This window comes from Neolamprologus multifasciatus, chromosome 1, assembly GCF_963576455.1.
Source record: "Neolamprologus multifasciatus chromosome 1, fNeoMul1.2, whole genome shotgun sequence".
NCBI classification, from domain to species: domain Eukaryota; kingdom Metazoa; phylum Chordata; class Actinopteri; order Cichliformes; family Cichlidae; genus Neolamprologus; species Neolamprologus multifasciatus.
The window spans coordinates 28,770,257-28,794,576 of record NC_140439.1 but is presented as its reverse complement, the minus strand read 5'-3'; the positions used below and the strand labels follow the sequence as shown (position 1 = coordinate 28,794,576).

The window sequence follows — 24,320 nt, the reverse complement described above, 5'->3', positions numbered from 1 at the left end:
AGTTTCCCCAAACTTATAAACAGTATATTTGCATAATGACTAAAATTAGTACACTGATGAACAACGGACTGTGAAGTCAGTTTCTTGATCAATAATATGCAAATTGATCAACAAACACTGATCAATGACAATTGATCAATAGTCATGAGTAACATTCACAGAGAGTTGGGGAATGGCTGCAATCACAGCGAGATGTAAGATGGTGTGATTGTCCAAGAGGTGTGCATCCTCATCATTAAAAGAGTGGCCATTGGCCTGTAAGTGTAAATAGACTGCGGAGTCCTGGTCTGACGAGTAAGCTCTTCTGTGTTGTGCCATCGGCTTAGTCAGAGTGTATAAATCATGGGAATTCTCTTTGCACTTAACACTATATTCCTCTGTTTGTGTCGGAGGACCGGATTCTTGGGGTGGACCCCAAAACAGCGTGTTTTGGGGTTTGCGAGCCAGGGAGTTGCAGTGTTTAGAGAAAAAGTGTCTCAGCTCTTCCAATACTCCTGACACATAAAGGATCACTAACAGTTTTCACAAGTGTGTTTGCTTTTGGAACTGTGTCTTCATTCCACCTACTTCACATACAAGGCTCAGTTCTACAGGCAGAAACATGGGTGTGCCATGGGCTCCCCAGTTTCACCCATCTTGGCCAATTTGTACATGGAAGAACTGGAAAAGAGAGCTTTGCTATCCTACCCTGGAACACCACCAAGCCATTGGTTCAGATATGTGGATGACACCTGGGTGAAAATCAAATCTCGGGATGTACCACATTTCACGGATCACATTTACTTGGTGGACCAACACATCAAATTCACCAGGGAGTGTATGAAAAGTGGCAGGTTAGCCTTCTTCGACTGTGAGATTTCCATCAGTAATGGGGGACATCTAAAAGCTGACATGTACTGTAAACCTACGCATACGGATCAGTATTTAAGGTTTGACTCTCATCATCCACTGGAGCATAAACTGGGAGTCATCAGGACACTACAACACAGAGCGAACATTATCCCCACTGACACAGCGGCCAGGGAAGCAGAAGAACAGCACATCAAGAAGGCCCTGAGTAAATGTGGTTATCCCGGCTGGACTTTTGTCAAAGCTGGGAAGGCACCTAAAGAAAGCTCCAGCCGATCTAGGAGAGAAGGACAACCGCTGCCTAAGCGAAAACCTGTAGTGATCCCGTATGTGTCAGGAGTATCGGAGCAGTTGAGACGCATTTTTTCTAAACACCGGGTCTGTGTGGCTTTTAAACCCCAAAACACTCTGTACCAAAAATTGGTCCACCCCAAGGATCGGGTCCCCCGACACAAACAGAGTAACATAGTGCACGCTGTCAAGTGCCAGGAGGATTGCCAGGATTATACATCGGGGAAACCAAACAACCTTTGGCGAAGCGGATGGCACAACACAGAAGAGCTACCTCGTCAGGCCAGAACTCTGCAGTCTATTTACACCTACAGGCCAGTGGACACTCTTTCAATGATGAGGATGTACACATCCTGGACAGGGAGGAACGCTGGTTTGAGCGGAGTCAAGGAGGCCATTTACGTGAAAAGGGAAAGACCATCTCTGAATCGAGGAGGGGGCCTAAGGGTACATCTTTTGCCATCTTACAATGCTGTGATTGCAGCCATTCCCCAACTCTCTGTGAATGGTACTCATGGCCATTGATCAGTGGTCTTTGATCAGTGGGTTTTGGACAGTGGTTGTTGATCAATGGTCATGAGAATTTGCATAATTAAGATTAAGGAACTGACCTCCCAGCCCATTGTTCCTTCAGTGGGCTGGTTTCAGTCATTATGCAAATGTACTGTTTATAAGGTTGGGGAAAGCTGCAGTCAGCTGAGACTGAAGAAGTTGCGAAGGTGTCCCTTCGTGTCTAAATATGGTTAAACGTGATACATTATTTCTTCCTCCTCAGACAACCAACATCTTTTAACACACCCAATTTATAGTGTGAGATGGCATTATTTAACACTGAACCACCATCCTTTTACTGTTCTCAGTTATCTTGGTCATGGTGTTCTTAAGTGCCTGAAATTAAGGCAACTGGACTTCAGTTTTGTTTTTCTTTTTTTCACCTCTCATCAGAGAGTAGCAGGTATTTAACCCCTTTGAGAGTTGTTGGCCTACCTTGTCGCAGTCTAGTCATTAAGGGTCACATGAGCCAAGGTGTGAAGTAAGGAAAGAGTCACTACAGTCAGGAGCCAATGTGTGAATCCTTTGTGAATCCTTTGTGAGACATTGCTCCACCCTCCCATCCTGTGAGTTATTAAGACCACATGGGAAGGGATCTGAAGATTGTCTTATAGGTGGCTGAGTTATTGTTGTAGGCCAGCACCTTTGTTCAATGAGGGTTATTCACAATGGACATGGATGGCTTCCTTTACTCTTCTCTCAAATCGTCTGACAAATAAATAATCTAGATCTCTACTAAACTTTCAATTTTAACAATTTTTAACCTATTTTTTGTCTCTAATTCTTCAACTCAGATTAACATGTGATGTAGCAAATAAAGTAACAATGACTTGGACAGAACTGACGGTAATATAGACTAATGATGATTACTAGGTGTATCACACTGCTGTGACAGAAAAAAAATCAAGACAGTTTTAAAAAATAGTTTTTAAAAAATAGGCTAGATCAAAAAAAAAAAAATGAGGATACGCATTGTAAGGACAGGAGGGGACTCTAAAGCATCTGCAAAATCACAAAAGAGAACAAAGTCTTTTTCCTGAAAAGAATAAATACTGTAGGTGGAACATAACAATAATGCTGTGATATAACCTAATTTCTAAGCCAGCATGAATTTAAAATCGCTTTTGTGCTTAATAAAAAAAGTATATTTGAAATTCTACCTTGATGAGAAAGGGATAGATTTTATTCACTGAGAAAGGACATGTGTTGCTATTCAAAGCTACAAACATTAATGGACAGTGGGAAAAAATCTTTTTCCCCTTACCAAAGGTTTAAAATAAAACTGAATTAGTTCTTTTGTGACAAGAAACAGAATAACAGATATGACAATCTTTGCAAAGGTAATATTATAGTGTTACAGTCTCAGATTACATGTCAGTGTGCAGTTAAAGTAATAAGCTGATAACTCCGTGTGGTGAGTTTCACTTGTGAAATACGGTATTTGGAAAACACAGATGTCCCTTGTAGACGGATTTCCTGTCTCACAGAGGAATTAGAATCCATTATCCTGTTGTTTTGACACGCACTTCTCACACTCATATTGGGTTTGTCCTAACAAAACCCTGACCTCTGTGATGGGACTTCCTCTTTGTACGGCTGTTTATTCAGGCTGTTCACACAAAGGCACCTCATGTTAGCTCTACGCTTTTTTGTGAAAATATTGCAGTATGTGGTGGCATGACCTCAACTTTAAATGTGTTTATGTTAGTGTTTTGTTTATTTTTGTTGGAGAAAAACTTAGGAATAACTTCTAATGAGCAAGAGAAGCCAAATGATGCATTATATTGTTAGAGGTCTTTCCAGAAAGACTGGAATTTGTTTTTTTTGTTGAGAACTCTTTCTGTTGCATATCTGTTTTTCCATAAGTATTCCTCTGTGTTTGCATTTACATATTTTAATGCAGCTGCAATTCTAGAAGCTTAGATGAAGTCATATATTCCTCAGTGGGGTATAGGCAGTAATACAAAATATCCACCATGAGGCTCTTTTACAGTGCTGGTTTCATGTTTTTTGTGTGTTATTGTTAATGAAAGGAATATATTGCAGCGCATTTCCTATAGCAGCATTTGTAGTGGCTGTCAAAGTTGTCAAGTTGCATTCACATAAATGATTTAGGACCTTTTCTTGCAAGAAACAAATATGCAATTACGATTATCAGAACTATGCTACAGGATGTTACCCAAGTGAACAGTGTGAGATTTTGAGTGGAGCATATAAAAATACCCCAAGGAGTGTATCAGAGAAAACTCAGCTGACACACATGGTATCGCTGAGATATAGAAGGTACACAGTGCACAAAGTGCCAAGGCACACAGGGCTATAAGAAACTAGAACAGGAAACGAGTGGAGGGACAAATTGGCCCAATTAGCACCATGTAGCAGGAGGAGGTGTTGGTAAAATGGTCAGATAGGCCTGTTAGATTATACAGCGATTGTGAAATCAGATCATACTTATCACCAGACGGGATGAGAAGTATTTTGCTCTTCTTGAGCCAAGGTGCCCATGGTAAGATAGCGTGTGTGGCATTAAATATTCTGCTCTAGAGTCTCCTTCCAATGGAAATTCAAACAGCATAAAAGATTTTAAAAGCGCTTCATTAATAACACATTATCTAATGTAACAGGCATCTTTTACCTTCTGCTGGATGCTGTTTATATCTTCTCGTTCACTGCATGAATTCTGCAAGCATGCTAGCACCTGATTAAAAGATCAGGTGGCAAGATGGTATCCTGAAAAATGGGAGCAATTCTGTAGAACTCACACAGATCAAGCTGCAACGCGATGAGAGCAAATCCATTATATATGTAAATACTCTGCTTTGAGCAGCAGAATGTTATGTCTGATAGTCACTAAGCAGAAGATCTATAGAGAGAGCGTGCTAACACCCTCCCCCCAAAACAAATATTTCCCCTTACAACAAGCCACATTTACTTTACCAGCAAACCTATGTAAAGCAGCTGCAAGCTTGCAACCTAATTGAGGAAACAGATCAAGTGAAGTGAAGCAGAACTGATTAGATCTTCCAGCATTCTCACTGGCAGACGTCATTGAATACACAAAACCCCTGCAGAACTAGAATTCATGGACGTAAGATTAAAAGCACTCGGAAACACCTTTTCCAGGATTTTGAAGCTGTCGGTCGTTACAAAATGAGGGCTTTATATCGTTAGTGTACATTGGTTCAATTTGCAGTATAAACAGTGAAGCAAGAGTATAAGTGGGACATTACATTTGTACTGACTGCATCAAGAGGAGTCAATCCCAGAGGATCTGTGATGACTACTGCCAGATTGTAGAGGTTGTGATGAAATATTTCTGACCTACCATCACCTACGGAGACTATTTTATCTCTTTCCAACAGCCACTGGCATCTTTGTTAAGTGGTGATCACGATATAATCAAACAGGAAGTGGTAGAGGTAAAAACCTGAAAACTGCTGTTACATTTTTCCTCATTTACCCCACATTGCTTGTTTAGTCTTCCATCCTCTTTTTCCACTTTTCCTTCCCTCTTAACCAGATAGTGTAGTTGAGCTGACATTTATCTTGCTCATGCAGTGCATAATTATAGGTTTACAGTGACACTGTACAGTGACACTGAGTGTTGACAAGATGACAACACAGCTTCACTAATTTGCCTAACCCACCTATCCCATTTTGGCCACAGCCATTGTGCACATCAGTTCATATCAAAGTCATATCACCACAAACTGCTTTGTGCTTAGATTACATTTGCTATTTGCGCTCAGTCAGACTTTTAGTTTTAGTGTGGTTGGCCATCACAATCTGGATGCTGAATGTTCGGGGGTTTAAGTTTCGATGGAATGCAACGCATAACAGAAATATACAGTTTGTAGCCGATTGTTAAATTACTTTCTTGGCCCTACACACTACATTCCAATCTTGAACAAGTCAGATTACTCCACCCCGATTTGACCAGCTGCCTTAAAATGATACATAGGTAAAAGGTATGACTTTAGACCTCCATTCTTCAATACAGCTGGCTTATGCAGGGTTAATTGAATTTAGTGAAAACAGAGAATAGAGGCTAGTCTGTGAGTCGACATTGCCAAAAAGCCCACCTCCAGACTTGAGGTCTAATTTCTGCAGAGCCTACTGTGTAGAGATTCTGTGGCAAAATATCAAGGCCACAGGTAATTCATCTTCTGGCTCTAGTCCTGCTTTGCAACCTAATTAAATGAATAAAGATGTGAAGAAATCTTCATTTCCGTAGGGATAAACACATTGCTGGATGGGAAAAGTACGTGGAAAGGCTGGCTTTGTAAAGCAGGAATAGAGGCAGGTGAGAAACCACTGGCTGGGAGATAGTGAATGGCTCAACACTTTTGAATAGTAAGGGAAAAACTGCTCTGATTTACATGCAGCTGCAGTTGCTGGCTCATTTGTTTTGATAATAGCTCATCCTGCACACAGAGCTGACTCCACCATATATATCTGAGTTAACAAACATTTCACTTCTTGTGTTAATACACCGCATTGAAAGCGTTGGGCATTATATGAGACAATGAAGAAGCTTGTGTCATAGGCACAAGACACACTCGAGTGTACTGGCTGACAGTTTAAATGCTGCCTGCATCATCAATGAAACATCTGGCTTGTCTTTGGTGTCTGCTGCAAACATAAGCAGTCTTTCTTACAACTTAGTTCCCTCAATTTCCTCACTCATCAATTTTAAGGGGTATGCAAATGGACAGTTTCTCCAGCATCCCTGGGAGACTTCATGGTTACAACAACAGGGCAATAAATTTTCATTATGTTTTTTTTTCCTTGAAAGGCAGAAATTGAAGTTTTGATATTTGGGTTTAAGGTCCTAAGCATTTGGAACAAATAGGGAGATGTTGCATAGGGATGATAGGCTTCCAGCCTCAATCAGGTCCCCCCAATCTCCCGGCAAAAAACCCCACCCATCTACTGGCTCCACAGGGAGTGTCAATGATGAAGTCAGCCACGGAGAGCGGCGGCCCTGCACCGCTCTGCTCAGCCTTTCTGCTTTATGACAGGCCCATATTTCACCAGACTCATTCTCCAACGTCCACCGTCACTGTTCCCTGCATTGTCAAGGGGGCGACTCCCATCATCAGATTGGTGATTTCACAGCCTGGTGGCAGCAGCACTTCCTCGCTGTAGATGACTGAAATGGCCCCACTCCAGACAGCTGGGTGACCCCTCCCTAGTAGCTGGCTCTGGTTCTTCTCATCATGCACATGTAAAGATGATCTAGTTTGGGATTTATTCTAAATGATGCCAATATTTTTGGGAGGTAAAAATGTGTTTATTTTATTTTTTATCAGAAGAAAGTCCAGCTGCGACTACACCCCTGTTGTATTTCAAAAGATGAACAACCTGTCACTTTGCTTTAGGGAATAGTATGACGTTTACAAAATATCTATAGCTTTTAGTATGGCTAACAACTGGAGGGGGAACTAAATGTTAAAAAAAACCTAGCTGTGACCAGACTTTAGTGTGAGTTATGTTTACATTAGACACAAAGGATGCTACTTTAGTCTATGCTATTTTTATGATTAAAGCTAGAAAATCATAAACAACCTTTCTGTATCCCAATCATCATTTCCACATTCAACTTTTCAATTTCAGCGTTTGTTTTAAATGAAAGATAAAAGGCTGATTCCTACTTCAAGTCAGAGCAACCTTTGATGATTTCAGTGAACTCGTTTGATTTCAGTTGCTGTTAGGGTGATAATGGCATCTTGCAGAGAGATCATTCAACGCACAAGGCAGTGGTTTCTTTTGGGTCACCAGATCTAAGGGCTATCATTAACAGCAACCACTTAACAGAGAGGCAAATGGACAATTTTTCAAATAATTACAAACATAATTATTATTTACTCCATTTTATTTCTGATTCTATTTTAAGCCAGCATGATCATTAGCTGCCCAATTTGCAGGCTGCAGATGCACACTCACGGGGGCAGAGTTAAACGACTCACTCCCACACGCTGACTGACTCTTTCTTTAGGTCATTTGTTAAACTCAATTTGAACATTTTCTGTGTAATTCTTGCCATGAGCTGTATTTGCAGGTCACAGTTAGAAGAGAACGCATTTTTCATTGCATGAACATTCACATTTTACCCAAATGTCTGCTTAACTCTATGAACATCAGGGAACAGTTATAAAAAAATGTTGGGTGTTTGGATTCCACGTGCACATCTGTGTCTGAAACACAAGCATAAATGCATGCCTATGTGTTTGCATAGACCCATGCCAGTACAACTTTGTCCAGTCAGTAGTGTGTGTGAATGAGTGTGTGTGTATTGGTGTATTTAAGAGCATGAAAGGGCACTCTATCTCTGAGAAATTAAACACAAAGACCCACTGTGCACTGTCATACTATGCCATTTATATGCACCATACTTTGTTCTTTCACACAACCCTTCTGGTCTCCACTGTTGGCATGACTAATGACAAGGAAGAGGTGCTTAACAGTAAACTTTTTGTGTAAATGTGGTATTAGCTTTGCAATTAACTCAGTCGTGATTTTCTTTACTTTTTCCAATTACGAGACTAGGTTTTAAACTTTTATGATGTTTGAACTACAATACATCTTTCCTTGTGAAACCCAAATACATTTGCAGTCTAATGCTTTGCCTTTGACTTAAAGCAGTTTCAGTTGAAAGAAAGCGTTATCAGTTTGATTCGCATTTCAGATTCAGCAGATACTTATTACTCAAAGATATGAATATTTAAATAAATCATAATCGTCCTCTTATCAGCTGTTCATTGAATTGAAGGATTAATCTATTATCTGTGTGTTTACAGGTGGTTCCTGCTGAGGTAATGCACTCAGTGGCCACTTTATTAGGTCAGTAAGTCACATGATAGCAAATAATTGCATTTAGGCATGTAGACATGGTCATGACAAACTGCTGAAGTTCAAACTGAACATCAGATGACAAAAAAAGATCATTAAAGGGAATTTCAATGTTGCATTTTGATTGGTGCTAGACTGACTAGTCTGAGTATTTCAGAAACTGGTGATCTAAAGAAATGTTCCTACAAACTATCTTTAGGGTTTACAGCAAATGTTCTGAAAAAAGCAAATACATTCAAAGAGCAGCAGTTGTCAGGATACAAGACGTAAAAGGAGACTGGCTAGAATGCTTCAAGCTGATGGGAAGGCAACAGTAACTGAAATTACACTCATTACAACCACGGTATGCAGAAGCAGATGGGCGACAGCAGCTGAAGACCACACCACTCCTGTCAACTAAGAACACGAAACTGAGCACAGGCTCAACAAAATTGGACAATAGAAGATTGGAAAAAACATTACCTGCTCTCAATTTCAGCTGTGACCCTATCACCCTATTGGATGATAGGGTCTGAATTTGGTGTAAACAACATGAAAGCATGGATCCCTCCTGCCTTGTATCAGTGATTTAGCCTGCTGGCGGTGTAATGGTGTAGGGGATATTTTCTTGGCAGACTTTTTTTGGGCTTAGTACCAGTCCAACAGAACACCATTGGGATGTGGTGGAACAAATCTGCAGCAACTGTGTGATGCTATCAAGTAAATATGGACCATAATCTCTGAGGAATGTTTCCAGCACCTTGTTGAATCTATGCCACAATGAATCAAAGCACTTCTGAAGCCTGAGAGGATCCAACCTAGTACTAGCAAGTTGTATCTAATGGAGTGGCCAGTGACCGTATTTCAGCAAATATTAGGAATTTGCCACATGTTTGTTAAAATGGTGAGGTTTATGTACACTAATCCAAGATCCAAGAAATGTTTGAAACAGTGAAACATAATTGAAGACAAAAAAGTGCAGCGACTAAATAGTTTTTGATTTTTTTTTATGCATTATTTATTTGTTTGTTTTGTTTTAGCTACACAATGTCACAAACAAGCCAGTGCAGCAGCCTGTACAGGATCTAGGACTAAATTTGTTACAATAAGAATTACAAGTCAGGATAACTTTAACCCCCCTGGTTCTTACTCAGCATCATTAGCCGAATGTCCAGTATAAACTTATGTTATTCATTCAATTGGCAATTAGGTCAGATCTCTTTTTTTGTAAGCAAAATGAAATTCTGAGATGCACGCAGTATGATTTGCAAAGCAGAATATACAAAAGCGCTACATATCGTCAGCCTTGATTTGTTATGAATCACTGACTATATTCTGTAGTTGACAAGCGGTCCTGTTTACCTGAAGACACAAGTCTTTGCTGTCAGTGCTTGTCACAAGAGATTTCCATGCGTATGGCAATTACAGTGTTTGCTGGTTGCTGTCAGTGGGTCCTTTGGGCTTCTGTATCACTGTATAATTTCTTTCCACATAGTAATTCTATCACTCTTAAAACGGAGGAAGAGGGAAACGATAAAGGACAACAACATCCACAGATAAATCCGTTTAAAATGCATTTTGAATCTGGGATGGTCACCAGTTTGTCTAGGGAGAAATTGCATTTGCTGCATGTAAGTTCAGAAATAAATCCAAAGTTCAATGTAGGCAAGTAATATCAATTCTCCACCTTCATGTTTTTGGATCAGACTTTATAAATACTTAATTGTAAAGAAAAACAAAGGTCATGTAGTGCCCCTGGTGGACAGCCAGTGTGACTGGTGGTCCACCACAGAGGGCCAATGCTGCCATCTACAGGCAAAGTAAGTTCCTTTTTAATTTGCCATTTTAACAGTGTTTAAATGTGGCCGGCAGTGGCGGTCCTAGCCTGTTTGGCACCCTGGGCGAACACTTCCTCTGCCCCCCCCCCCCCCCCCCCCCCCAGGCACACACACACAAAACATATTAAGGACTGTACATTAAGATCAAACTGTTGTACACAGAAACACATATGAGGAGAGAGAGAGTATGCATAGTATGCAAACGGATACCAAACAGCCATCATAATTCGTCATACCATGAGAACAGGACAAATCAACAATTGACAATGACTAATTAATACTAAAATCTGTAACATATTGTATTGTTTGGAGTTTAGTCTGTTACTGTTGCTAGTTTTACCATTTCTTCTTGGAGCAACTGGAACCCACATAATTTCCTTAGGGATTAATAAAGTATTCTGATTCTGATTGTTTCAGGATACACGACCTGCCATTATCCAATCACACATCTGCTTACCTGTATCTTGCTCATTTCTCCTCCTCTTCTTTTCTCTTTTTTCTAAACTGAGGACCTGATGGCTTTAAACTTTTCTTGTCCATCTTCCATTGGTTTTAATTTTGCACTCCAGTATGAACACCCATCTCTCAACCCGAGGATTGCCACAACATAACCTAACAGACCTACACCTTAGTTCACAGATTCACTTTGTCTAGGGTGTATTTCTGAGATTTCACACAACCCAGGATTCAAATCTACATAATGGAGCTACACAGGCAGCAGGCGCACCTCGCAAACGAAGGGCGCCCTTACTCCCCGCAAATGGGCGATAGAAAACCGATCGGTGCCTGTGCCATTCCCAATATGCGCTGGCTGACGTCGGGGCAGCATGAGTACGAGCATTTTAATTTCTTTTGGCCGATGCCCGTGATGCCGCCCCCCACCACGATGCCGCCCCGGGCAACCGCCCATGTCGCCCGTATCTAAAACCGCTACTGGTGGCCGCAGTACCATTTGCTGTGTGTAATGTATTGGAAACGATTTAAAATCACATTTTAATGATTGAGTACAACGTCTTGATTAAATGGGGCAAATATGAGAAAACAGTCAAACAGGAAACAAATAGAGTTTTTGCAAAGCAACCTCCTTCAGTAAAGCACAAATTAATAATATGAAAAACTATTTGCAATCAGTGGAAGGAAAATCTTAGAACAAAGTTAACAGCCTGCATTTATATAGTAAAGTTTGGTGCACTTCGGTCTTTCACTTCAGCCAAAGTGTACAGTATCACCATGCTATAACCAGTATATATAGTATATATTTCCAGTGGAAGCATAATTTGTTACAAGCCATAAAATGGATATGTGTTTGCTTGCTCATCATGATACCTGACAGTGAAGCTTCCTAACGGCTCTTGTTTCCTTCTTTAAAAAAAAATAAAAAATAAAAATACATTGAATTTGGAGTGAGTGTGAGGGTTGCTAATCCATGCCATTCACCAGAAACTGTACCTGGAATTATTTCAAACAATAATATGTTTAACCCCATATTCCACTTCTTGGGCTTGTGGGGGTATCCTGCTTCTGCTTATGTGGCCTGATCAGCAGGCCATATAAGCTTGTGTGTGACTAATGTAACAAAAAAAAAAAAAAAAAGAATCTTACAGCTAAACATGCACATGACAAAATAACCCAATACAATAAGTGCAGACTGTAATCTGTGAAGGATAAATGAAGGTAATTGGTACGTGTTGGAGCTTTTTATTTCATGGTAAAACCATCAGCGCCTCTCTGTGGTCAACCTGCCAAACAGCAAGAGGCTGATTCTCTAGCAAATGGTACATTTGCATCTTACAAATGGGCACACCCTAAACTGACATTCAATACAAAACAGTGACTTTTCTAGACAAACTGAAGATCAGAACACAGAACACATGTCAGATATCTGACGGTTTTTGTTTTTCTAAAAGTAAACTCATTTAAACCTGTAATGTAAATCTGATGTTTTTTTTGGTGGAAAATAAGCATGTCAACAAGAAGCACCAAGGACATCAAAGAGGGCCCTCCAAATATATTTCCACCTGAAGGCTTGTAATAATGCTCTTTCTTACTGTAACAGTTATACACCATTCAGTACTGCAGCTTCCTTTGATTTTACAGTGCAATCACTGATGAACTGCATAGAATCATTAATGAGGTTTTAGTTAGATTTTACAGAGTAGCATCATCTAATATAAAGTTGCAAAGTGACACTGGATCTTTGGTTTAAGTCAAAAAAGAAAAGATGAAGCAACTTCCTAAATAGTTCATCATTCTAACAGTACATTAGTATAATAATACGTTCATTTAAATACTTCAAAGGTGGTTATAACCTTTTTGACCTCGTTTGTAAAACTTGCTACAAAAACATATTAATATCCAGCTCATAGAATGGAGCTACTACGTCTTGAACACTACTTTCATTTGAAGAGTAAAAACACATATGAAACACGTGTGAAAGACTACAAATGATTAGCATGTCCATTAATAGAGGAAGGCAAAATTCCAGCTTCCCATATATGTTAAGAGCTATTTGTTTGCATAGTGTAAGAAAGAGTTGCTTTTTAAGAATCAACCCTGTCAATAGAGATCGTTAAGATCTTCACAGCCTGGTTGTTCAGCCTTTGGCATTGCTGTGACTTCATGTCCTTGACCTTCTGTCTTGAAAATTCTACATCTGGTTTTCATTGTATTGCGGGCTGGAGTACTGCTCCTGCATTGCTCCAGTTGCAGCACCCATTGCAGCCTGCTGGGCTGCTGCTTGGACATTAGGGTTCTTCCAGGCTCCAGTGGCCCATTCCTCCTGAGCTTTAGTCATGCTAGCCCCACTGCCCCGGTAGAAATTATGGATCTGCATTCAAAGTGGAATAACAAGTCATTATCAAGAAGCAATTATAGACTAAAGTAGGTTTAATTACTTAAGTTGATGCAGACATAGATTAGATACTTTATTTCCTAATCCTTAATTCTGTAGACCTAAACCATTTGTATAGTGCTGTAGATACTTAAAAGGATTCTCATTTTAGTGGTAAACCCAACAGTGCTGCTCTGCAGGAATGAATTAAATTAATCAAATTTCTGGAATGAACATGGCCTTGAAGCTACAGATAAATAATTTTTGAAAAATTCAATTTAATAGAATTAGCCTTTATAAGAAATACCTATCTACTTTCCTCCCTTGAAGTAATGCACCAGTAAAAGTCTTACCCTGGTGAGTGCAATGAAGGACAGACAGGCCACAGCAGTGAACATGATTGTAGGGACCAGCATGATCAGTGCGATCAAAATATTATAGCTGAAGAAGGAGATAGTAGCCAACCAACCACTGAAAAAGATAGAAAGGACCATTACGGCAATTTAAAAAAAAGAGGATTTAATTTTAGAATCTTAACGCTACAGGAATCTGCTATTGGACTGACTCATATTACCACTGAACATCAGGCTGTCAAATGGCAATGATTTTGTAGACTTTAAATACTTTAGTATAAAGTTTAAAAGTTTTATAGCTTATGCATGAGGGTATGGAATTGCACATGGTGACATTTATAAACTTTATGGAGGCTGTCATAATATTAATTTGTGATCATCAGCCTGAGTAAGGTGACATTTTGAGGATTGCTTTAACAGCCTCTCAAAATCTAATAACAGGACTATCATAAAAGTTATACGAGGGCCATATCTGATGGTCCATCACTGTCATGTTAATGAAAGCAACAAGGTCTTCAAAAATACATCTCAACTAACCTGAACTTAAACTATTTATGCACCTAAAACACACTTGTTGGGATTAACTGTTTGGGTTTTTTTGTGCTTGTTTTTTGACATATTAAACAATGTCCAATTTTAATGTTCAGATTTATTTGTACAGCAATTGATCAAACATGCACGTATGCTGGTAAAAATGTCTGCCAAACTGTCTGTGGCATTTGTGTAATACCATTTATTGTTTTAGAATTAAGTTAAAATTGTTTTAGTGTTAGAACAGTTAACTATACAAAATATAATTTTAATTTTCATAACAAATATCTGAATAGATTAATAAACACAAAAATATGCCTTTCCAAATTTGAACATTGTAAGTCAAATGTAAACAAATTAGACATACAGTATATGACATATATAAGTAGTAGTATATAAGTATATAGTTTGCTTCTGTGACTCTGAAGAGGATAACGCTCCAGAAACAATATATTGTTTGACCGACATTGTCATAGTCCTTCAGTCCTCCTGGTACTTATGTCAGTCCTTCTCGCTCTCCACCTTATCGCACTCTCTCTCTCTCTCTGTTTGTTTGTGTGTGTGTGTGTGTGTGTAGTAACAACACCTTACCTTTCAGAGGTGTGATCCTCTTAGTCCCCGCCCTCCAGCCTGACACCTGTAGTAATCAACTCACCTACTACTCATCTGGTAATCAGTCAGCTCCCTTCAAATACTGAGAAACTTCCTTCAGTAGTGGTAGATACTCACCCCTGTTCTGTAAGTTTATCAGATGGGTCCTTGTGTGTTTCTCTTCTTTCAAGGACTCTTCTCTGTTTTCCTCAAAGAGGATTTTTGTGTGTGAGTGTGAACTGTTTTGCTATCGAGTCTAAAGACAGTGAAATCTATCTGACCATCGGCTTGTATGCTGTACATAGGATCTGTGGAGGTTCCACAGAAAGACACTGTAACACATCACTGTAAATCATGGGTGTCCAACTCCAGGCCTCGAGGGCCGGTGCCCTGCAGGTTGTAGATGTGTCCTTGATCCAACACAGCTGATTTAAATGGCTAAATTACCTCCTCAGCATGTCTTGAAAGTCTCCAGAAGCCTGGTAATGAACTAATCATTTAATTCAGGTGTGTTGACCTGGGTTGGTCACCCCAGTCTGCGTTTGGGTCCCGTCTGCTCTTGAAGTATGACGGGCATGTTTGGGCTTGTAACCTTCGTTAGGGTTACCATCAAGCCAACAAACCAAAACATGTTAATCAAAAAATAAAGTTACTAATTTATATTAGAAGTGTTGCTGGAGCTTTATTCTCTTCAGACTTTATACTCTTCTCTGCACCTTGAAAGTAAGTGAAGTTGTGCCTGAAACTTCTACCCAGTCTTACCATACTCCCCATCCTGGGATACCTATACTTTGGATGATACTAATCCCAACTTGAGCCATGAACACAAAGAAGAAGATCATGAAGTTGAAAGAGCTGTCACTCCTGTGAAGAATACGAAAAAAAAAGACTATTAAGCAGTTACATCTGTGAAGCTAAATTTAGTGCTATATACTGTATGTTGCATCATCTATTGTTTTAAACAAAGACAGTTTCCCCTACTCGACATCAATATCTCTCTTGGCAGCCCAGTCAGCAACTACATGCTGCTGCCATGTAGTGTGTCAGCTCATGAGACAATATAATCATGTCAGCAGAGCATATGAAAATTGCACTACCCTTCAGCGAAAGGTTAGAGAATGTTCTGAGTGTCCTTCTGTCCCTGAAGGGACATTTATCCCTGTTGCTACTCAGCACTTTACAAAAATGGAGGACAAATTAGCTTAAAGACAAAACAAGAGCAGACCACTATTTTAGATGTGTATTCTGCTTAGTTAGCATTTAATCTATGTAAGACTCAGAGTGAGTTTGTTTTATGTTTATTTTCTGTCATATTTAACAATGTCCAATTTTCATGTTCATAAATGAAAGAGTATATATACATGTTTTCATCTTATAAACAATTTATGAAAGGTTCATGTACTGCAAATGCTAACTGTTTCCATGGAATATCCACGACTGGAGAATTTGTTTCTTTCCCTGTGAATTGTGACATAGATGGATCTTGGGCTGCCTTGTCACACTTGGGTCCTTACCCAGAGGGGTTAAATTTCATGTCATATTCCTGTTTATATGAAAAGACATCTGTACCTCTCATTTAAAGCTCCATCTCAAAGACCTCTCTTAATTTTGGGCTAAAAACAACAAGAACCATGAACTATTTTTGTGTGAAACTATAACACATAATATTTAAAAGGTCTTAATACTACTGTATATGACATCTAAAACATAACACAACAACTTCATTCCAACTAACATTGTTAAAAACAGTGCTTGGTATTATTGTATTACTTCATGTTTGACTTACTTGAATGCCTTGTAGATGGGCCTGAACCAGCAGACATACGAGCAAGGAGTGAACATGAGGACCCAGATGATGGCCATGCCAAAGTTTGTCACACCACCTCCACCAAACATCCAAGCAAAGCAGCCAAAAAGATTCACAACAAGTGTGGCACTGTTAACTGTAAGAACACAACAACAACAACAACAAAAAATCAAGCATTGATGTGAAAGAAAAAGCCCTAAAAAACACCTGTCTGATACATAAACATGCATAACTATGGACCAGTTTGGAAAAGTAAAGAGGAGACAGCCACAAATAACTTTTAAGCTGAAGTCATTTTCTATTACCAACACTTGGCTCCATTTCAGCCTCTGCATTCACATTCCAGCTTTGGTTTTTAAACTAAACAAGAACTCTATGTCAGTTTCAAATGTTGGTCTTTGGGGAAATTTTGAAGAACTTTACAAGAAAAAGAGAAAAAAGTGAAGCACTGCACAGGTGGCTCATGACAGCTATTTGGAAAACACTTTCCCCAATGCACAGCACAGCAAAATTCCTGTTAGCTTAGAATGATTTTCACAAATTAAATGAAGAAAAAGCACTCGAGCACAAAAATAACAAGCCGTGTGTGCATCATGGCAGAAGGCAAAAATCTGAGCAGATTGGGACTTTCAATATCTGCTTATGTTTATCTTTTTTTTTTAAGTTGCACACACAAAAAAAATTCAGAGCAATTATAAATTCTTCAGTGTGACAGATGCATATTTCCTGCTATAACAATTTTTTTTTAAAAATAGCATGTAAAAGGTAAATATTTAAAGAATGTAATGTTTGTAAATCATTTAAAACATGTATTTCTTTCTGCAATACACAAAAAATCATATCAAATGCTGAAACTAAGTAATTGGTTTTGTTTTTGTAATACTGATTTTAGAACTTGTTTTAAATTTATTGCGTCACATTTCAAGACAGAGTCATGTTTACAACTGTGTTGCATCACCTCTTCTTTTAGCAGCAATCTCTTTAATGAGTTAGAGAGGCAGCGGATACCAACCCTTGTAGCTTTCATAGCTACATGTTTTCACTATCTTGCCTGATGTCAGATTTCAGCTCCTCAAAAATATGTGGTCTCCTTTATTGTATTTTTTGTTTCACAATGCACCAATTTTTTTCAGTGGGTGACAGATCTGAACTGCAGGCCTTCCCATACTGATTCTCAGCCTCGTCCCTTGTGGTCAAAAACTTCTCTGGATTCTCTTAATCTGTTTTCTTATATAATGCAATGATGATAAAGAAAATCATAAATTCTTTACAGTTTTCCATTGAAAATGTGACAGTTAAACTATGCTTTTCAACTGTTTATATTCACAGTCTTTACTGGTGAATCCCTCCCTATCTTTACTTAAAACACTTACTGATTCTCATCTTACCCCTATCACAATATGGCCCTTTTGCCAAATCCCCAACTAACAAAATTCACTTCTGAACTTGCCTCATTTGACCAAAACTGTTTGCAAGCATTAACAATCTTGTTTCACCTTTAATACTTTTTACTGCGTATTGGTGTATTGCCCTGCTCCTTATAGCAATTCTGACACTGACTCCTGTGTCAGTGATACATCAATTTTGAGCTCTTTCGCACCCTTCCTCCTGCCCTTAGTTCTCTTGCATGAATTCAGTACAGCAATGTTGCAAACACCACTGTACTGCATGTTTATAGTGCAGTAAACTTTGATGAAACTGCTCCTGGCAAAGATTGTTCAACACAATTTTACTGTTACTGCTCTGCTCAAACCAAGGCCATCTGGTCAGTGCTGTGACTCATTAACAAATAAACCAGTCAGGACATTACAGCCACAGCCCATAAAAAATCTTCTTGGACCTAAAGGACCCCTGTAAACCACTGCCCTTCTGTTTCATAGTTGTTATCATCAGCTGATCACAGAGGATAAGACACTTTATGGGGCCTTCAGGAAAATTATTTTTTTCTGTTTTTCTGTTATAGCCAAGGTAGAAAAAAACAGTTTCTCTCCTGAAACGTAAGCTCCGAAGTTTGTATAGGAGTTGCATTTTCATGACAGCTTTGCATCATGACAATCAAACAAAATAACATATAACATATATAACTTCAGTTTTATTCACTTACGCATCCACAGATGGTACATTTTCTTGCACATACTGCGATGCTGTTCAGGGATCTCCTCAAAGTCTTGGTAGAAACACGGCTTGAGAGGAATGAATCCAGGCAGCGGGGGGAAATTTGGCTCTGCAATAAACAGTTCAATACCAGTTATAACACTAAATACATCCGGGTGAGTACTGTTTTAATTTTGACTTCATTTAGTCAGTTTATTTACTGACCGGCCATTGGGAAATACTGTAAAGCTTGCTGTTTCGAGTAATCCCTCTTTCAGACTCTTCAGCCTGTGAAGTTCGAAAACATTTCAGATTAATATAGTGTGTATAGCACTTTGCATGTGTTTCAACTGCATGTCACTGGCAACGGAGGAAGTACGGTGAAGGAATGGATTCTACATCGCTGCCACATAAACACAGCGTACTTTAGAGGAAGGATAATGTTACAAATTCAACGTCTCCGTCGACATTCTGCCGGGGGATTTAATGTGTGTGCTCTCCCAGTCATGTCCCAGTGGTGCTGATAACACTTTAACGACTCAGTCCTTCCGGTTTCACAGAAACATAAATCAGGCAATCTGCCCCCAAACCCAGTGACGATCAACAAGCAAGCCGCATTTCATCGAATGAAATGTTCCAACACACATTCCCTGCACATGCATTTGAACTGCAGAGCCAGGAATTACGGATTCGGCAGGAAACATAATCTGCTTACCTCCTCCAGAGAGCAGCCGCTCCTCTCTTTAACGTGCTCTACAACCGAAGCTTCACCTTCGCCTTAAACAGATGAAATCCAATCGGACGGAATTTACAGGTAAATTGTTAAACTATTTCAAGACTTTGTTTTGCTCTGTATGACTACAGGAATCGATCCTAACTATGCTGTCTGTCGGCCAATCACCGTGCTTCAATCTGCTGTCACTTTGATTCAGACCAATGGCCTGATTACTCTAATCCTTGACGTTGTATTGTTGACCCAATCATTGTTTGGCTCTCTGTCCATGGTGCTGAACACGCTGCTAAAACAAAAGTGGCGTTAACCACCGTCCTCAGTATTTACAGTTGTCCTAAAGCAACTTGTAGACATTAATTGCGAACTGGAAACGTCTAATCAGGTCACACTTCTAATCACATCAGCAGTGGCGATGTTTGAAAAAAAAAAAAAAAAAAAAAAAATATATATATATATATATATATATATATATATATATATATATATAATTGTACGCTGTTTTAGAAAAGAAAAAAAGACAAGAGGGAATTCCTTCATAATGTAGAAATCAAGCTTTACCAAACTCCGCGTGGTGTAACACCACTATTCGGGTCACTTTCCTTTCTAAACCTAAGCGTGAAGCCTAAACACTAAAATGATTTCAGCTCTCCAGCTGGGGGTGCTGTTTCACTGCAGGAACCGACACTAGAGGAAAACGATCTCTTCTATCTTTGGCTTCCAGGACACCTTTAAACTCTTTCCCAAGTAAAAGTACAGATAATTTCTCTATTTCTATATTTTGTTAGAAAAATGAGAAATAGGTACAGTGGTTTAACTTGGGTCTAAAGAAAAAGTGCAAACATACATACATACATTATATAAGGCAAGAACAGAGTGTGTATAATTGTAACGAGCTTGATCGCCAATATTTGGTATGGTCACCTTTCTTCTTTAACACAGTTACAGTCAGATTTTCAGTTCATTACTTGAGTAATTTGGTAAGCCCCATTCTTTTCTCCTTATTCTTCTAGAATGGCTTGTTGACAGCCACCTTCCACTGAAACCAGTGATGATGCTTCGGTGGATCAACTGAAAGACCAGATAATCCATCTGTTCTCTCAGATCCGTTGTCAGGTCACATTTTAAAAATGATGAGAAAATATAAATAAATGAGGGGTGGCTCATGACCTTTGCATAGTAATGCATGTTAAAGTAAAAGCACTTAATCGACACTAAATGTTCCCTGTGATTAATATACTAGGACTGCATTACTAGGTTGTTCATAGTGGGGCATTATCTTGTTGAACCATGGTTTTACTGTGGGGCGTAGTTTTAAAGGAAGCCTGGAGACCTTACAAAGCATAAAGAATCTGAATTTCTTTCCTCTTCATGAATCTTTAATTTTGTTCTGAATATTAAAGGTTAATGGAGCAACTATGCAAACTTGTTTTGCATAGTTGCTCTATTAACCTTTAATATTCCAAACAAAAATTAAAGATTAAAGATCATAGTTTTGCATAGTTGCTGTCATAGAGCTGACAATTTCAGAGGGGAATTCGTTTTTTTTTTTTTAATGATGAATATTATGCAAAGATCCACCAACAAGGCTGCATCTATTTGTTTATTTTACTTAATAGTGAAGTATTTATGATGCAAACCACGGGATCAATCTTGACTTTAATGAGCAAATTCCCCAGTATAATGTTTCAGTCTGTTCACTTCATTTTCAACTCGACATTTTCAGAAGTCATCACATCTTTAGTATAGGCTGCCCCCGACACTGTTTGATACAGATGACTCAGTTTGATACGCTGAACTCAACAGCAAGACTCAGGCAGGTAAAAAGGTGTCTTCAAACAGTATTCAGTAAGAGGAAGCCAGTCAGCGGAGGCAGACAAAGAAGGAGGCGGATGAAAAAAATGTGTCCTTCAAGTATCTGACATGATGCATCTCGGGTCAGAGTCAACCTTGGTGAGTTGATCAAACAATATAAATTGGATTTGATTTTTCTCTGTCTGCTTTTTCTTAGGCAAGTGTGGGCCAGGAAATATTTTTTCACAATAAAAAATATGTCAAGGTAGCATACTGTAATGGTAGTTATTTCCAAAAACAGGGCTGATGTAATAGTAATAAATTCTAACCGTAGTGTGTTGTAGATTTAGTCTTTATTTAATTCTTGAGAAGTATAAAGCAGAACAAAAGACTGTCTTTGTGTACCTCTATAAAAGGCTTTATTTATTTCCTAATTAAGCAACAAAAACCACTAAAGTAATTCAAACAATAATGCCAAAGTCATAAAATCAACTGAAGTTAGCTGATGCAGAAAAAAATGGCATGATTGCAGCCATGAAATGTATACGATTCATAGATGCACTGAAGAGGGACAGGGGGTTGGTGTTACAGAGGAGGATGCTAGGAATAGGGTGAGATGAAGGCAGATGATCTGCTGTAACGATCCCTAAATGGGAGCAGCTGAGGAGAAAAATAAGACTGGATTTGTAAGAAAGAGACACAGAAACTGCTATAATCTGTCAATCACATGCTGGTGTGCTCCTGATGTCATTTTATAACAAGAAATTTTTACAAAATTGGAAGGAAAGTAATTGGTGTGTAGTTTATGATAACTTTTATTCTGAAAATGACAATATAATAATACAATAATGTTTTCCTACAGCACAGTAACTTGTTTTTTGTAAAAGCCGTGGATAATACCGCAGATAACTTGTTCATGGGTGTAATAAGTTGTAAAAATGAACACTAAATAAAAAGTGCAGACATCAAACAGAAAACATGGAAAAATCAAGATTTTCTTTTAGATATAGAGGATCTAATTTTAAGCTTGTTGTTGTGTTGTTATTATTACAAGTGTGTTCTACTGTTGTTATTGGATACATTACTTCAGAAAATGATACTGTTTTCAGCCATGTTGCGTAAGTAATCATCTACCCCTTTAAAGGAAACAGTTATATGACACAGAAAGTGCAACGCTGGATTTCCAAATTTAATTTACGGTATGTCTTGAACTGCAGTAGCTGTGTAAATGAAAACAAATCAGTGTTAGCTGTCAGAGCCAGCAGACAGATCTGCCTTATGCCATAAGAGTCTAAATTAGTGTTCTCTTTGCAACAAAAAAGAACTGCAATATATCACCATATCATTAAAATTCAATTTTAATCAACTGCCATCACTTGTCAAATCAAGCCCACTAAAGATGTAAAGCTAATAAGCTGTCCCTTCTCACGTCTCTCATCTGACACTGTCACTCTCCACACCTCTGTAATTTTTTGTCCTCTCACTTCATTAATATTAATCTGAAGTAGTTTCAGTCTAGACAAGCTTAGCGAGGGGGTCCTAAGGCCATCATGCTATTGGGTTTTCAAAGAAATGTACAGTATAGTTGACTGTGAGTGGTCTCGTTTTCCCTTTTCTTTGTCTGTTTTTGTCTCTCCATCTCTCACTCTGCCTCAATCATCTTTATTCTAAACCAGGCTCATCCTATTAGTCCTGTCATTAAGATGACGTTAATATCATGTCATTAGGATGAGCTTTTTAAGAAACAAAACAAAACAAACCCCTGATAATCTTCAGCTGAGATTTTGATGCAGTCTACCTTTTGAGCTAATTAGGAGAGGGGCTGCTTTCTCTATGGAGTGGTGGTCAGATATCCCTACATGAGATTAGCCAGCGGGATACTGTTGCAACACAGTGGGCAGGTTTTGGGGAAGTCATGTTTTGTCATCAACCTGATTAGGGTGTAGATAAAAAGCAGGATATTAACTAGATAATAACAGAGATAGGAGAGAAAAACGTGGATGAGAAGCATAAAAGAGGAAATGAAGGATCCAATGACATGTTATCATAAATGCTTATGTTGAGTGAAAATTTCTTCTCTGCTTCCTATATTTGCTATTCCTATATCTGCTTCCAAAAGAAAACCATAAATATGACAAACATTTGCATGGGTAAATAATAGGTTATATGTTATCCATTTAAAAGTGTGTTTTATTTTCTGATAAAAATTAACATGTTAGACTTTGTTTCAATTTTGTGCTAATATTTCATTTAAAAATGTAACTAAAAGGTGGAAGTATAAGCCTTCACCACCACACACACACACACACACACACACACACACACACACACACACACACACACACACACACACACACACACACACAGCATAGTGCACAAACACTCACTAGTCATCTTGTATCGTAATGAATGCATGAATACATTTATTTATCTTCATTACTGGGTGAGTAAATGCACTTTAAATTGGGCAAAAATAAGTGTCTGTTGTTTGACACTCAATATCTCTGCTTGATGTTCTCAATTGCAACTCAGCGCCAGTGCACCCTGGTGTCATTGTCCTCCAAAAGAAAAACCATTTGCCCAGTCAGCCTCTAAGCCCATGTGCCACCATTGTCTTAGTTTCTATGGAGACACTTTCCTCCAGACCAAGCATGTGGAGGGCACCCCTCCAGTGGAAGGAGGTGGAATAGCATTGTGGTAAGGCAGTCATACAGCAACCTCATTTCCAAACATGAACCATGGACTGTAACATACAGTGTTTGTTCTCTAAACATTTCACTGTAGTTGATTAAACCCAACTTGAAGTGGAAGACATACTTGCATGTACGATTTCGTTAGTAGTACAAATAATATAAAGGTTTAGTTGAATCTAAAATTATATGAAGGCAAAGTTAATCGGAGAAAAAGACAGGAGAAGTCACAGCCAACTGTAGTTTTTGAAATGTAAAAAACACTACATATATATGTACTATTGACATGGACCAGGCAGTAAAAGTCTGGGACTGACGTGATCATTTGCCAGGAAACTCCAGATGGGGGCACTGTCTGTCAGTCTTTCTCTGGTATTTCCTTACCTATTCAGGAGACTCTCTGCTGTCAGATGGAACTGAGTGTTTCTGACCTTGAAGACGATGACAGACAGTCACTGTGGGGACAACTGTACTCAGCATTTAAATACACAAACCACACAGCCTCGAGACTCTAGCCACAGTGGTCTAGAGGCAAGGAC

General features: G+C 38.8%; 1 protein-coding gene across 1 annotated transcript; it reads right to left on the bottom strand.

Moving 5' to 3' along the window:
- Positions 1–12,043: 12,043 nt before the first annotated feature.
- Positions 12,044–19,496, bottom strand: LOC146525997 (secretory carrier-associated membrane protein 5-like). The gene is made up of 7 exons (XM_085166108.1): positions 19,283–19,496; positions 18,793–18,855; positions 18,578–18,697; positions 16,453–16,609; positions 15,429–15,530; positions 13,545–13,662; positions 12,044–13,188 (listed from the first exon to the last, which is right to left on the bottom strand). Exons 2-7 carry the CDS (start codon positions 18,797–18,799, stop codon positions 13,009–13,011), a joined length of 684 nt encoding a protein of 227 aa, XP_085022234.1. The 5' UTR covers positions 18,800–18,855; positions 19,283–19,496; the 3' UTR covers positions 12,044–13,008.
- Positions 19,497–24,320: the final 4,824 nt, after the last annotated feature.